General features: G+C 46.0%; 1 protein-coding gene and 1 non-coding gene across 2 annotated transcripts in view; one reads left to right on the top strand and one right to left on the bottom strand.

Moving 5' to 3' along the window:
• INPP5B (inositol polyphosphate-5-phosphatase B) overlaps positions 1 to 12,759 on the top strand; it is a 47,021-nt gene extending 34,262 nt beyond the window's left edge. Inside the window, 11 exon segments of the mRNA XM_027622022.2 lie at positions 73 to 184; positions 2,142 to 2,251; positions 3,213 to 3,348; positions 4,844 to 4,954; positions 5,880 to 6,042; positions 6,882 to 7,117; positions 7,896 to 8,009; positions 9,466 to 9,550; positions 9,913 to 10,040; positions 11,148 to 11,259; positions 11,507 to 12,759. Coding sequence (XP_027477823.2) covers positions 73 to 184; positions 2,142 to 2,251; positions 3,213 to 3,348; positions 4,844 to 4,954; positions 5,880 to 6,042; positions 6,882 to 7,117; positions 7,896 to 8,009; positions 9,466 to 9,550; positions 9,913 to 10,040; positions 11,148 to 11,259; positions 11,507 to 11,622 — 1,423 coding nt within the window. The 3' untranslated portion in view covers positions 11,623 to 12,759.
• On the bottom strand, positions 8,776 to 8,885 carry LOC113917466. Its single transcript, XR_003518241.1, has one exon. It is a non-coding gene; the product is annotated as a U6 spliceosomal RNA (small nuclear RNA).
• Positions 12,760 to 13,212: the final 453 nt, after the last annotated feature.

Raw genomic sequence — 13,212 nt, 5'->3', positions numbered from 1 at the left:
TGTCAGAAGTACGCTGGCTAGGATAGGTGAAGTTCCTCCTCAATCTGTGACCTTTGTGTTCTGTCCTCACAGTGTGATCTTGTGGCTGGGGGACCTCAACTACAGGATAGAAGAGCTGGATGTGGAGACAGTGAAAAACCTCATCGAGGAGAAGGACTTTCAAACCCTGTATGCGTATGATCAGGTACAGATGGCCACCTGTGCCTTCTTCGGCAACTCTCCCCCCACTGTGAGGGCACAGGAAGGTCTGGCTTCCCAACCTTCGGCCTCTTCTTCCTCGGCTGGGTAGGTTTCCCCGAGGAGCTGATGACCAGCCGTTTCTCCTTTCACCTGCATTCCCTTGTCCACAGCTGTCCCCGCCCCCCGCCCCCCCCCCCTTGGCTCTTCCCTCAAGGCACCTCGTCCCCCTGGGGGGCAAGAGCATGGGTGTTCTCTGTCTCAATCTCTCTCTCTCTCTCTGTCTCTCTCTCTCTCAACCCCTTTCCCCTGTGCTCATTCATTCATTCATTCCAGTAGGGGCTGAAGGGGTACCAAGCTTCTCATAAAGACACTTGGTATGTTTAAGATGATTTGTTAATTGTTTTGAGTGAGCCTGCCTCGCCCCCTCCTGCTCTCATCAGACTTGTCCAGTGTAAATGACCACTCTTCTTCCTGAGCGGCTTTCTTCATGTCCGACAGAAACCAGTTCTCTAAGCTGCGGCTCCCCGCTGTGGTTGGGGTCGGCGTTTCTTGCTCAGAGCATTAGCCATTTCACAGGACAGGAGCATTCTGTCTCGCTGACTTTCGTCAGGCTACCCCTCTCAGTGGATTTCAAAACTGTTCAGGTGGTCAAGGCCATTTTTAGTCTGTAGCCTCCTTCGTATTGTCATCAGTCTGAATCTTCCTGTTAACCTTTTTGTCCCCCAGTGCACATCAATCAAAGGGAAAAAAAAATCTCAACTTTGTTAAAGTCTTTCTTTATGGAATAATATCTTTTTTGGCCCATTTTTCTCGCCAGTTCCTTTCCTTGGTAAATTACCTTTTATTCCTCTTTAATCCCCGTTCCAGCATTAAGCCAGTCTGCTCTGTAACTGGATTCCGGAGTGAGGTGTTCTAGTAACTTCCCTGGTGCTTTCATACCCAGCTCCCCTCGCCTTCTTTTCTGGTCTTTCTTCAAGTTAACAGTACCTGTTTCGTGTGTTCGCTACTTCCCAGCTGGTTTGGAGGTCTACGTATACCAATTTAAGAATCATCCTAAGTTAATACCTACATTTTTATTATTTCTGTGGCTTTCTCCTTAATAGCTTTTTTTAGGAATTCATATTTTGGGGAATTTGACAACTGTTGTCCCCTGCGTAGCTGCCCCCTGTCTCCAGCGTTAGCTGATAGTTCTTCATCAGTCCACGCTGGGCCGAGCTTGGTCCTCCACGGAGGAGGCAGGAGCACCTGTGGTTGTTAATCTTGCTACAAGTGTGATCTGGAAGGAGCTCCCAAAATGAGTGCAGTAGGAGGAATGCTGGCTCTTCTCAGAATGTGCCAGGCGCCATTCTAAGTTAACAGTTCTTTCCAACAGCCCTGAGAGACAGATTCTATTACAAATCCAGAATTTGCAGATGGAGGAAATCAAGGCACAGAGCTTCCCCTAGTTCATATAACTCATCTGATAAACTCCTTTAGAAAATTGTTTAAATTTAATTCATACTTATTTTGGTATACTTCTACTATTTATTTTTAGACACCTGGAAGTTCCCCTTTGTTTTTGGACTGTACCTTCCCAGACCTTTTTCTGTGTAGTTCTCTCTGTATAGTGGGAACAGCTGTGTTACACAGATGAAATAAATATCTGATACTTGGAAAGAAAAGCTCTGTGTCTGTTGGTACCTGATCCTCTTAGGGACATCTCAGCAAGATGGTACTCAGGCCCCCTGGATGCAGGTATCCTCTTATAAAAGAGCCTTAAAAACTGTACAAGAGGCAAAGGAATGGTCAACTCACTCCCCTTCCTAGGATTTAGTTCTCAAGATCTTATAGGATAGCTTTCTCATGGGCCTTTCCCTTTGGGTCAGTGTTCAGATTCCAGATTGACTTCCTTTCCTCTGCTAATTCAAGGTTTGATTTTTTTATTCTGAGGTGCTCCCCCCCCCCTCCATTCTTTCTTATAGCTGAAAACTCAGATGGCTACCAAGGCTGTCTTTGAAGGCTTCATTGAAGGCGAGCTCACGTTCCAGCCTACTTATAAGTATGATACCGGCTCCGATGACTGGGATACCAGGTAGGTAGGGGTTGCCTCCGGGGGGCTGAGCAAATGGAAACCCCAGAATTTAGGGAAGCACTTGTCCCCATGGGCCTAAAGAACGAGGATAGGATTCCTGTGACTTCCCCGTGTTTTGCACTCTGGGGTCAAACATTTTCCGTCAGTGTCTGCTCATTCAGCAGCTCTGTCTTCCTGCATGTTTTCTTTTTGACCACCTTAGCCTTGTTCCGTAATGATTTACTTTCAGCTATGCTTAGGGGGATAGGATGACTCCAACCCGCTTAGCTTGTACTTGGTCGTTACATAGGAGTTTATCACTTTGCATTAGTGCTTCTGGTATGCCTCCCATTATTTCATACACTTTACCTCTGTTACCTCACTTCATCCTTCAACTGCCAGCTGAAGGAGGTGTGATTTATAATCCTCAGCTTTGAAATCGGGGAACTGAGGCATGCAGAAATTAAAGAGCCTTCTAAGGGGCGCCTGGCTGTCTCGGGTGGTGGAGCATGCAACTCTTGATCTTGGGGTCATGAGTTCAAGCCCCACATGGGGTGTAGAGATTACTTAAAAATAAAAAAAATCTTAACAGAAAAGAGATAAAAATAAGATAAAGAGCCTCCCAAACAGGCTAGTATAGAATCAGGATTATAACCGAGGCCGTAGGAATTCAGAGCCTGTGTCAAGCAGAGTACTTACTTCCAGATTGCCTTTTTCATCTCCTCCCCATAGGAGGGTACAAGAACAGAGAGTCATTCTGAACGGCAGCGTTTGGCTTGGAGCCCTCACAGCTGTTTTCGGTGATACCCACAGGGTACATGCTATCCCCTGGTGGGCCTGAATCGCTGTGCCTTCTTGGATCCCTTGGGCCGCGTGGACTTGAAGGCCCTGGCCCATCATTCCCCAGCTGTACCGGGGCTCTGGCCAGGCAGTGGGTGCTGCTATGCCTGTGCGGGCCCCCAGTGCGGACTTTGCATTTCAGTGAGAAGTGTCGTGCTCCGGCCTGGTGTGACCGGGTCCTCTGGAAAGGGAAGAACATCACTCAGCTGAGTTACCAGAGCCACATGGCCCTGAAGACCAGTGACCACAAGCCTGTCAGCTCAGTGTTTGACATTGGGGTAGGTGGGCAGGTGACGCCTGTCGTGAGCACTCTATAGGGAATTGGTTTTCATAACCAAGACCACTTATGTCGTTCTGGTCTCCTCCCCGGTCTGTGTGAGAAAGCTTTTAAAAATTGTTTTTAGGGGGGCACCTGGGTGGCTCAGTTGGTTAAGCGACTGCCTTCGGCTCAGGTCATGATCCCAGGGTCGTGGGATCGAGTCCCGCATCGGGCTCCCTGCTCGGCGGGAAGCCTGCTTCTCCCCCTCCCACTCCCCCTGCTTGTGTTCCCTCTCTTGCTCTCTCTGTCTCTCTCTCTCTCTCTCTCTCTCTCTCTCTCTCTCTCTCTCTCTGTGTCAATTAAATAAATAAATAAAATCTTTAAAAAAAATTGTTTTTAGGGGCACCTGGCAGGCTCAGTCCATAGAGCATGCAACTCTTGATCTTGGGGCTGTGAGTTCAAGCCCCATGTTGGGCGTAGAGGTTACTTAAAAAATAAAAAAAAAAATTGTTTTAATTTAAATTTAATTCCTAATTATACTATATATTTCTATGTTCATGGAAGTTCCCCTTTGTGTTTTGGACTGTATCTTTCCAGGACTGTCCATATTCTATATACAACATAGAGGATGTTTTGTTCTTTTTGTAAAAGAGATCATATTACACATATTGTTCTGAGAGAACATCTTTTTTTCCCCCTACTGACTGTGTCTTAGGAGATCTTTCCATGTCAGTAAAGGTAGAGTTCCTTCATCCTCCCATCTCTGCCAACTCTATATGAGCTTATTTCCCACACCCTGGCTAATACTGGATTTTACCCGTCTTAAATTTCTGCCAACCCAGGGAGCTAAAAGAAAGAGATCTTTCATTATTCTAGATCACATTTCTTTGATTGCTAGTGAGGTTGAACATCTTTTTGCTTATTATCTCTTCTTCTGTGATTTGTGTTTCTTTATATTATCCATTCTCAAGGGTTCAGGTAGAGGCATATCAGAATCTGTGAGGGTGTGAGTAGGTTGAAAAAGCCTAATGAATGGTACAGAGTTTTCTTACTGGAAAGTGACAAAAATTGTGTTTATAACTCACAATACAGAAGGGAAAGCCTGACAGAATCTTGGCCATTGGAACACAGGTTACAAAAACTTGAGAAATGCTATTTGAAATCAAACCCTAGAGGTTTCTCGCCACAGGCCTGTGGATAGCAGCAAACGAAGTAGAGCTAGTCACTGGGCATCTTTCTGCTCTAGAGCTGCGACCCAGGCAGAGCTGCCCACCAGGCTTCCACCCCTGTGTCTTCTCCCTGCTCATCAGGAAGCAGTTGACTTCATCACAAGCTCGGCCTCTGGAGGACCCCTTCTGAGTCTATTGTTAATTGGGTTCTTTGTTAATTAAATCTATTTAGTCTTCACTTTCTGTGTGGCTGCCAACTGCTCTTGCCCAGTGCCCAGCATGTCCTCTTTCCTGAAAAGGAGGAAACGGGCAGAAGGCACTCAGGCTCCGATATTTCCCTCCCAGGTGAAGATGGTCAACGAAGAACGTTACCGGAAGACTCTGGAGGAGATTGTTCGCTCCCTGAACAAGATGGAAAATGCCAACATTCCTTCTGTGTCCCTTTCTAAGCGAGAGGTAGGAAGGACATGTTGAGAATATTGGCAACAGGCTCTTCTATTTGTAGAACTTAAATCTCATCTGCGAGGCCTCAGAAATCCAGGAGCCACCAGTCCAACCCCTGGACTCCAGTCTTTTTGACGGGCCTCCTCTAGTTACAGTGAAGCTGCTGGTGTTAGCTGAGAGGAGAGGGGGGTTGTTGGTTTAGAATATGTTCTTCTCCTGATCTTCTGTATCAGAAGCCTTTGACCTTTGTGGCTTATAGATTTCATCCACACGTGGGCCATTCATGATTTCAATGATGGCACAGATGGGCCAGAAGGTGTTCTGTTTGATTTTAGTATAGCTGGTCTGTATTCTTGCAGGGGCTTGTCTTCCTCTGGATGTTTTGCTTTGACCAAGACTAAGTTGAGTCAGAATTTCTTGGGTACACACACCGGTGTTGGTGGGAGGGCAGGCAGTGTAGAAAAGGGATGGGCGGTGGGGGAAGTCAAGTTAGGGCAGAAGATTTTCCATGGAAGAGCTACAGCATAGATCATTCAGAATGGACAATGTCAAGAAGTCAGTCAAATTGGGGATTTATGGTGTGGGTATTTTTTAATGCCCTAGATGTCCAGCTACTTGGAAGGATGTGCTTGGTCTTTATGTTTGGGGGTGGAATTTGTAAAGGTATTTTGGAAATGGTCTTTGGGTATAGAAGATAGAAGGTTCGAACTTTGATTCCCTCAGGAAATTTATTTATAAAACAACCTAAATTTTGGGGTTTCTGGGTTAAACACAGACCGCCGTGGCCTCCCAGGGACATACTTAAAGCAGAAACATGATTTGAAAGAGGTGGTCCTTCATTGTCTTTCCAGAAAAGGCAAAGATTGCCCAGTTGGGGTGGCTGGGCGGGTCGCCAAGAAGAGGGCATTGATCTGACTGGTCCTGGGCCTGTTCCCAGTTCTGTTTTCAGAATGTGAAGTACATGCAGTTGCAAGTACAGTCCTTTACAATTCAAAATGGACAAGTTCCCTGTCAGTTTGAATTCATCAACAAGCCTGATGAAAAGTCTTACTGTAAGCAGTGGCTGAATGCCAACCCCAGCAGAGGCTTCCTCCTGCCAGGTGAGGCCTCCGTTCCCAGGTTCCCGGTTGCTGGTTTGGGGAAGGCTCTACCCCGACTGTTTATTTTTCTCAAGTAAGCTTTTTTTGTTTCTGAGCGTTTGTTGTCCGATCAAAACTTCTAAAAGCCCTGTGGGGGAACCATCCATAAATAAGAAATAAAACAGGAAGGGGCACGAGGTCAGCTTGAAAAGCTTTCTCAGCCATGTGTGTGTTCCATAATTTCACAGAAAGAGAAGACAGAAGATCGCTGGGAAGCAGGTGCTGCTCTTGAAGGACCCATTTCGCTGTCTGCCTCACTATAATCAGCTCCCAGCGTCTGCTCTTGTAGGGAAAGATAACAGGGTGGTAATCCAGAAATTATATCTGGCCCTGGAATGTACCATTCGTGTCTTTCCCCTAACTCCTCCTTTGCACCCTGCATCGTGCTGTGTGGCAGAGGGATGAAAGCCTGTTTTGTGGACAATTCACAGGCTGATACTTGCATTATATTTTCTCCTGGATCAGATGTCTTCATGTGACCTGGCCCAGGGCAAGCTCTTTGATCCATGCCTTCTGATTGTATTAATAATTCTAACTTGAGCTGTGCTCCTTTGTACTTGAATTCCATAGCAGTTGCCTTTTCACATGTTTTTGTTTGTTGTTTTTATGTCCCCACCTGGACCATCAGCTCCTTGTTCATGTGCCCCCTGAGTGCTGAGCACATTCATATTTGCTGGCTGGCTGAGGCCTCGGGTCCCCTTTCCCAGCCCTTTGTGCCCGGTCCTTGCCCCTGCCGTCCTCTTTCCCCCTTTCCTCTTGGCCTCCCACCAGCCAATGTGACTTCTAATGTTTGTCTTCAGATTCTGCCATTGAGATTGAATTGGAGCTATTTGTAAATAAGACCACAGCTACAAAGCTCAACTCAGGTGAAGACAGAATCGAAGACATTCTGGTTTTGCACTTGGACAGGGGAAAGGATTACTTTTTGTCTGTGTCTGGGAACTACCTGCCCAGCTGTTTTGGATCTCCCATTCACACATTGTGCTACATGAGGGAGCCGATCTTGGACCTGCCACTGGAAACAATTAGAGAGCTGGTGAGTTTCATGCCATATGGAAGCATATATAACTGTAGCAGCCAAGCCAGTGAAGCAAGATATTCTCCATCTTTCACATATAGTACATCACAGAAACTCAGCCGTGGATACCAAGATACGAAGCTTCCCTGGCCCATGATTTTATTCCTTTTTCTTGTTTTAATCATTACTTGGTCATCATCCTGAACTAAATTTTCTGAGATGTAAAAGACTCCTGTGGAGACAATTTGAATACAAGGGCTCTACTTTAGAGCCGATTTATAGTAATGTGCATATCCCACCCCCGATTCCAATGCACTTTTTAATTTAGGGACTCTTGATTTCTGTCCTCTCCATTATATAAGATGAGGCCTATAAACAGAGGCCTAGTAAGGAGAGTGATTGGTCACAGGTCACATGGTGAGTTAACAGTGGATCTGGCCCCTACATTTAGGTTTTTGGACTCCCAAGTCTCTGCCCTTACTGCACCAGACACACTGTCTTCCTGTTTCTGACAGTGAAATGCTCTTGGCAGGATGTTTTTTCAAAGAAGATGATGCATATTTCCTGATTTATTGAAACTGCTTGCCATAACCCACTCCTAGTTCTCAAAAATCACCTGTACCTTGATTATGCCACCTAATTTCATTTTTTTGCCTGTGGAATGTTTGCTTAGGGGATTGAAGTGCTTTCCCTCCTCCGTGGGTTTGCTGCCCCCATTATCTTGTATTCTCCTGGAGCCAGCCCGTCAGAAGTTCCGTTGGTTGGCCTTTGTATTATGCATTTTATTTCTTTTCAGACTCTGATGCCCCTACAGACTGAAGATGATGGGGTCCAGTTGGAGAACCCCTTGGGAATCCCCAAAGAGCTCTGGATGATGGTTGATTACCTGTACCAAAATGCTGTCCAGCAGGTAGGTGGCGGTGCAGCAGTCAGACCTGATTGAGACCAGACTGCCTTGGGGAAGAGCATCAGCCCCAAGAACTTTTGGTGTAAGAAGCTTTTACCCCAAGGAATCTGTGGAAAGCTGTCCCTTCCCGAGGGAGTGAGTGGGGGACAGATAGGTTCATGTTTCACACCCACACGAGACCTTGCTATTACATAGAGCACTTGATTACCCCCAAGGGAAGCAGCCTTGCATAGGATGGCCTTCTTGGTACAGCATGTTCCCTCTCCTGGCCTCTAGGGTCCTCCAAGTAGAAAGCCATCTGGATTCTTCTCAAGATGTCAGCCTGCTATCCTTTTGATGAACTCTTGCCAGTTTCTGGGAATGGGAGGGGCTACCTTGTTGATAAGCCAGACCGAGGCAGGAGACCAGATGGAGCCCCCAGGCCATGAGTCAGGAGGCCTGATTTCTAGAGTGATTTGGGCAAGCTTCATGAGATCAGATCAGTTTCACTGACTCATTCATATAAGGAGACTAATACAAACTATAGTCTACCACAGCTCTACCACTGGGGAGCAACATACGTTCTTATGACATTCTCCTTTTACTCCCCAACCCCGCCACCCTGCCCCCCCCTTTATTACCACTATTACAGTGTCCCAAACACTATTCTAAGTGTTTAACAGCATTGCCTCAGTTCCTTCTCATGATAGCTCTCAGATGAAGAACCAGAGGTCCAGAAGCCTAAGTAACTTGGTCAAAATTCCAGAGCTGATAAATGGGCAGGATGGGGATTTGAACCCAGGGAGTCTGGCTGTAGACGTCCCAGTCTTACGCAGGGGCCATGCTAATCTTCTCTGTATTGTCCTAATTTTAGTGTATCTGCTGCTGAATCGAGGACAGAAGTCACATTCTTAAGTACTGTGCTAGTAGTCTGCCTTCTCCGTAGAGCTCCTTTCAAGTATAACCTGAACAATACATAGAATATTATTATTCAGTTATGTGGCATTAAGTCATTTAATAAATTAATAAAGGCATGCTAGGACTAATGAAAATACCTTTATTGCCATAATCTTGTTTTCAGAAAGCAAGGTGGTGTCTTTTTAACTTTTTCCATCTTATAAATGATATATTTTCTTCGTGTTTTTCTTTTTCCAGTTAATCCTTCCACAACACTGCAGGAAACGTAGTTTTAAGTTTTCCCTTACTGTTGTGAGTAGTATGCCCTACCTATAGTTTTATAATAGATGTTTTATGACTTTAAAGACCTGTCATGGGGGCATGCTTGGGAAAGCCTGCAAGATGAGTTAGCTGCATCAGCCCTAACTTTATCAGATTGTTTACTGGTTGATTCAAAGGCCTCACGTCACTGCTCCCTTTTTGCACCTTGGTGGTGATCATATTTCTAGGTCAGGAGATCATGGATGATTTTCTGAGAATGTAATTATGTGGTGACTGACTTTCTTTTTTTTTTATTTTGCAGGAAGATCTGTTTCAGCAGCCAGGCCTGAGGTCGGAATTTGAGCATATCAGGGACTGTTTGGATACTGGAATGATTGAAACCCTCTGTATCCTCAGACATTTGTGCATGTGTGCGTGCGTGTGTATGTGAATATGATTAAGAGATGAGAGGAAAAAAAGAGTATTATTTTAAGGCTCAAAATCAGATCTTGTGTCCTCAGCTATCATATTTTTTCTTACTTAAAGTTTGCATAGAGAAGACTTTACAACTTTAAGCAACCAATATAGCAGGAACTCAGGAGGGCCCAGCTAGGCTGATAAACAGCTTGGCCCCTTCACCACGTCAGGCTGGCATCCCAGCTCTGAGCAGAGCCGTACTGGGCAGGCGGCATGTCTGACATGTGCTCCCTCCTGGGCCTTTTCCTAACTGCGGCACGGCATCGCCAGTTCCTTAACGATGGGCCAAAAGCCGCCAGCAATCATTCTGTAGCTGAAGCCTTGCTGCTTTTCCTGGAGAGCCTGCCAGAGCCCGTCATCTGTTACAACACCTACCATAACTGCTTGGAGTGTTCTGGCAACTATACTGCGAGTAAACAGGTGAGGGTACTCGCAGTACCTGCGAGTAAAAAAACGTTGAGCATTCGCATGTTGCAGCCCCAGGCCTCATGGGGCCTGAGGGAACAAAGTGGGCGCAGTCTCTCAAACGCAGTGTCCTAGCAACTCAACTCCATAGCTTTCCTTCCCAAACCTGTTCTTCCTCTCATGTCCCCTTTTCTTTTCATGGCTTCACCCTGAATTCCAGTGACTCAACCCAGAAACCTGAGTCATTTCTGAGTTGTCCTCTGCTCGCCTCCCACATGCCCAGTTCCCTTGATCTGTCACCCATCTTCCATTCTCGTCCACTCACCTTGGTTCTAAGCCCTGCATTCAGGCTTTCCCCCTGCTCATTTGTTATACTGCCATCAGACCACATACTCTAAAACTCTCATCACTCTCGTCACTGTTGGTCAAAAACCACACCTGGCTCTCCATTTGCCAATTAATGATTTTCTTAAACAAATGTTCAAGACTTTTAACCATCTGGCCTAATAGTTCACACATTAACAAGGCCATAGCAGAATAATCTAGAAAACTTGCTAGTAATATAGGTTCCAGAGCCCCACCCCACAGCCACTGAATCAGAATCTCTTTTGGAATATATCTTGTACAAGCTTCCCATGTGATAATGATGATACGCAGATAGCTGGAGTACTCATTGAATTCTAGCCTGATCGACCCCTCCAGGCTCAGCACCTGTTCAGACAGGGGCGCTTCTGCTAAAATTGACTTCTCAGTGTGCTCTCTCTCCTTATCTCACTGTTTTCCCTCTCTTACCTTTTTTGCACTTTCTTTTGCCCTAAACGCCCTAGTCCTTACCTCTGCAAGTCCAGTCTTGTCTTATATTCAAGACCCAGCTTAAAATGTCTTCTATTGCTGTAAACCTTTTGAGAACACATAGTTAGGCTATTGAGCTCTAAATTCACATAGCGCTTGATCTGTGCTTCTCTTTTGACACTTGTGCCAAGTGGTAAGTGATCAGGGTTTCCTGTGCGTAGTCTTACTCATGCCCTTGGATCACGTACTTGGCTCCTGGAATATAGCAGATGTCTGACAAATGATTGAATGAATGAATGAAAAGACAAATGCCGATTCTCCCTCTTTCAGGTCATTTCTACCCTCCCTACATTCCACCAAAATGTCTTCAACTACTTGATGACGTTTCTGCGAGAACTGCTGAAAAATTCAACAAAAAATCATTTGGATGAGAATATTCTAGGTAAGCAGTCAAGTGTCTGTGGAAAGCATCTCTGCATACTGAGAGACTCATTATGAGAAATGTGCTTGAGGAAGGTCCCAAGATCACTGTAGTGGAACTAAAATCTCCAGCTCTGGGCCAAGTTTACCCTCACATAGTTTTTTTCAAGCAGAAAATAATGCTTTGGGGCACTCCTCCCAACTCAACCGTACCAGAATAAGTAGTGTTTCTTTTGCTGAATCATTTGTCTTCTGTGTTTCTCATGCAGCTAGCATATTTGGCAGCTTACTGCTTCGAAACCCAGCTGGTCACCAAAAGCTTGACATGGCAGAGAAGAAGAAGGCTCAAGAATTTATTCACCTATTCCTCTGCAACTCACCCTGAGCCTATCTCCTCTCCTATTTTACTCGAGGCAGCCAATTACCAGCCCCACCTGTTTAGGATCAAGAACTACCACAAGACGACGTGAGGCCTCTTGGAAGCAAAAGTGGCAGCTGCCTGTTTCCTGAGCCCTGACACCCTCCCCCTCCCCCCCCACTATGGCTGTCATAGTCCCGTCACTCTGAGTTCTGAAGACCTGGGGGAAATCCGCCACAATAAAACTGACAGTCAATGTTCAACTTTAGTTATTTAACACAGGTCTCTCTATTTTTTTAAACTTTAAAGATGTTTAAATAACTGTATTTCCTGTGCTCACTCAGCGTGCCTCCTGGGCATAGTCAGTGCCTTCCCTGTAGCCTGGACTGGGCTTCCCATGACCAGATATTTGAACAAACTTTGGGGTCCTAAAGGGAGAATGAATTGGACAGCAAGAATGCAAGTGGAATCTGCTGGATAAACAGGTCACAGCCACCCCAGATGTTTCCAGTGCTCTAAGGACATGTGTATATGTATATACAAACCCTACCCCCTTTCCTACTCAGATGTGGCTCAACAACTCTGGGGCTGGCCACTCAGCCTCTGAGGGCAATACAGTGGCTTGAAAATGAAGGTACCGAAGAAAGTGGTGTTTGGTGAAACAAATGGGATTTTCTGGGTCAACAAATCCTCCGAACTGTATATGATGCATCCCCTCTCTCATATATGTAATATATTTTAATGATAAATGTATTTTTAACAGTGGTTGTTCGTATGCTTTTATCTCTTAAGGGATGGCTGCTGGACTTTTTGTGGCTTAAGCATTGGAGCAGGCGGTCAGGGGCCAAAGAGGTAGTTGCCTGGCAGTCTGGTGGGTAACAATCACTATTCATAGTTTTCACGCAAGAAATGTACAGGCATGGCCTGAACGCCTTGACCCAGATCTAGTCTCTGGGAGTCGTCCCACTCTGAATATTCTAGAGAAGTAGCTTATGGGAAAATCAGGCAGTGGCTGCTGGGAGGTTCTAACAGATTTAACAGGCATTTAAAAAAGACGGAGAGGGGCGCCTGGGTAGCACAGTTGGTTGAACATCCGACTCTTGGTTTCGGCTCAGGTCGTGATCTCAGGGTCATGGGATAGAGCCCCACATCCAGCTCCTCACTCCTCGCTCACGGCGGAGTCCGCTTGAGATTCTCGTCCTCTCCCTCTGCCCCTCCCACTCATGTTCTCTCTAAATAAATCTTAGAAAATAAGGAAGGCACGTGCAAAGTCTCTTCTTGGTCACTGGGACACCAACATTCCTTGGCAGTGTGAAATGTGACTCAGATGCGGGCTGATAGGATGACAGCGTGACCGGTCAAAAAAAAAAAAAAAAAGAAAAAGAAAAAGAATGGCAAATAGGTGGCGCTGACTGGCCCGGGCGGGAGTCCCGTGGAAGCCGGCAGTCCTCTGCAGGGGGAAAAGTTGGAACCGACAGCCTGGGCAGAAATGAGAGGGAAGCAGTGGGGCCTCTTGTGATAGCTAGTGGGGGTTGGGGGAGGCGGCGGCGTCCTCTGACTGGCCTTGGTTCTGCCTTTTGGATCCCATCTTCCTTTCTTGACCCCACTGGTACATTA

This window comes from Zalophus californianus, chromosome 4 (assembly GCF_009762305.2).
Source record: "Zalophus californianus isolate mZalCal1 chromosome 4, mZalCal1.pri.v2, whole genome shotgun sequence".
Classification (NCBI taxonomy): Eukaryota; Metazoa; Chordata; class Mammalia; order Carnivora; family Otariidae; genus Zalophus; species Zalophus californianus.
The sequence above is the reverse complement of the archived record's forward strand: the minus strand, read 5'-3'. Positions and strand labels throughout refer to the sequence as shown.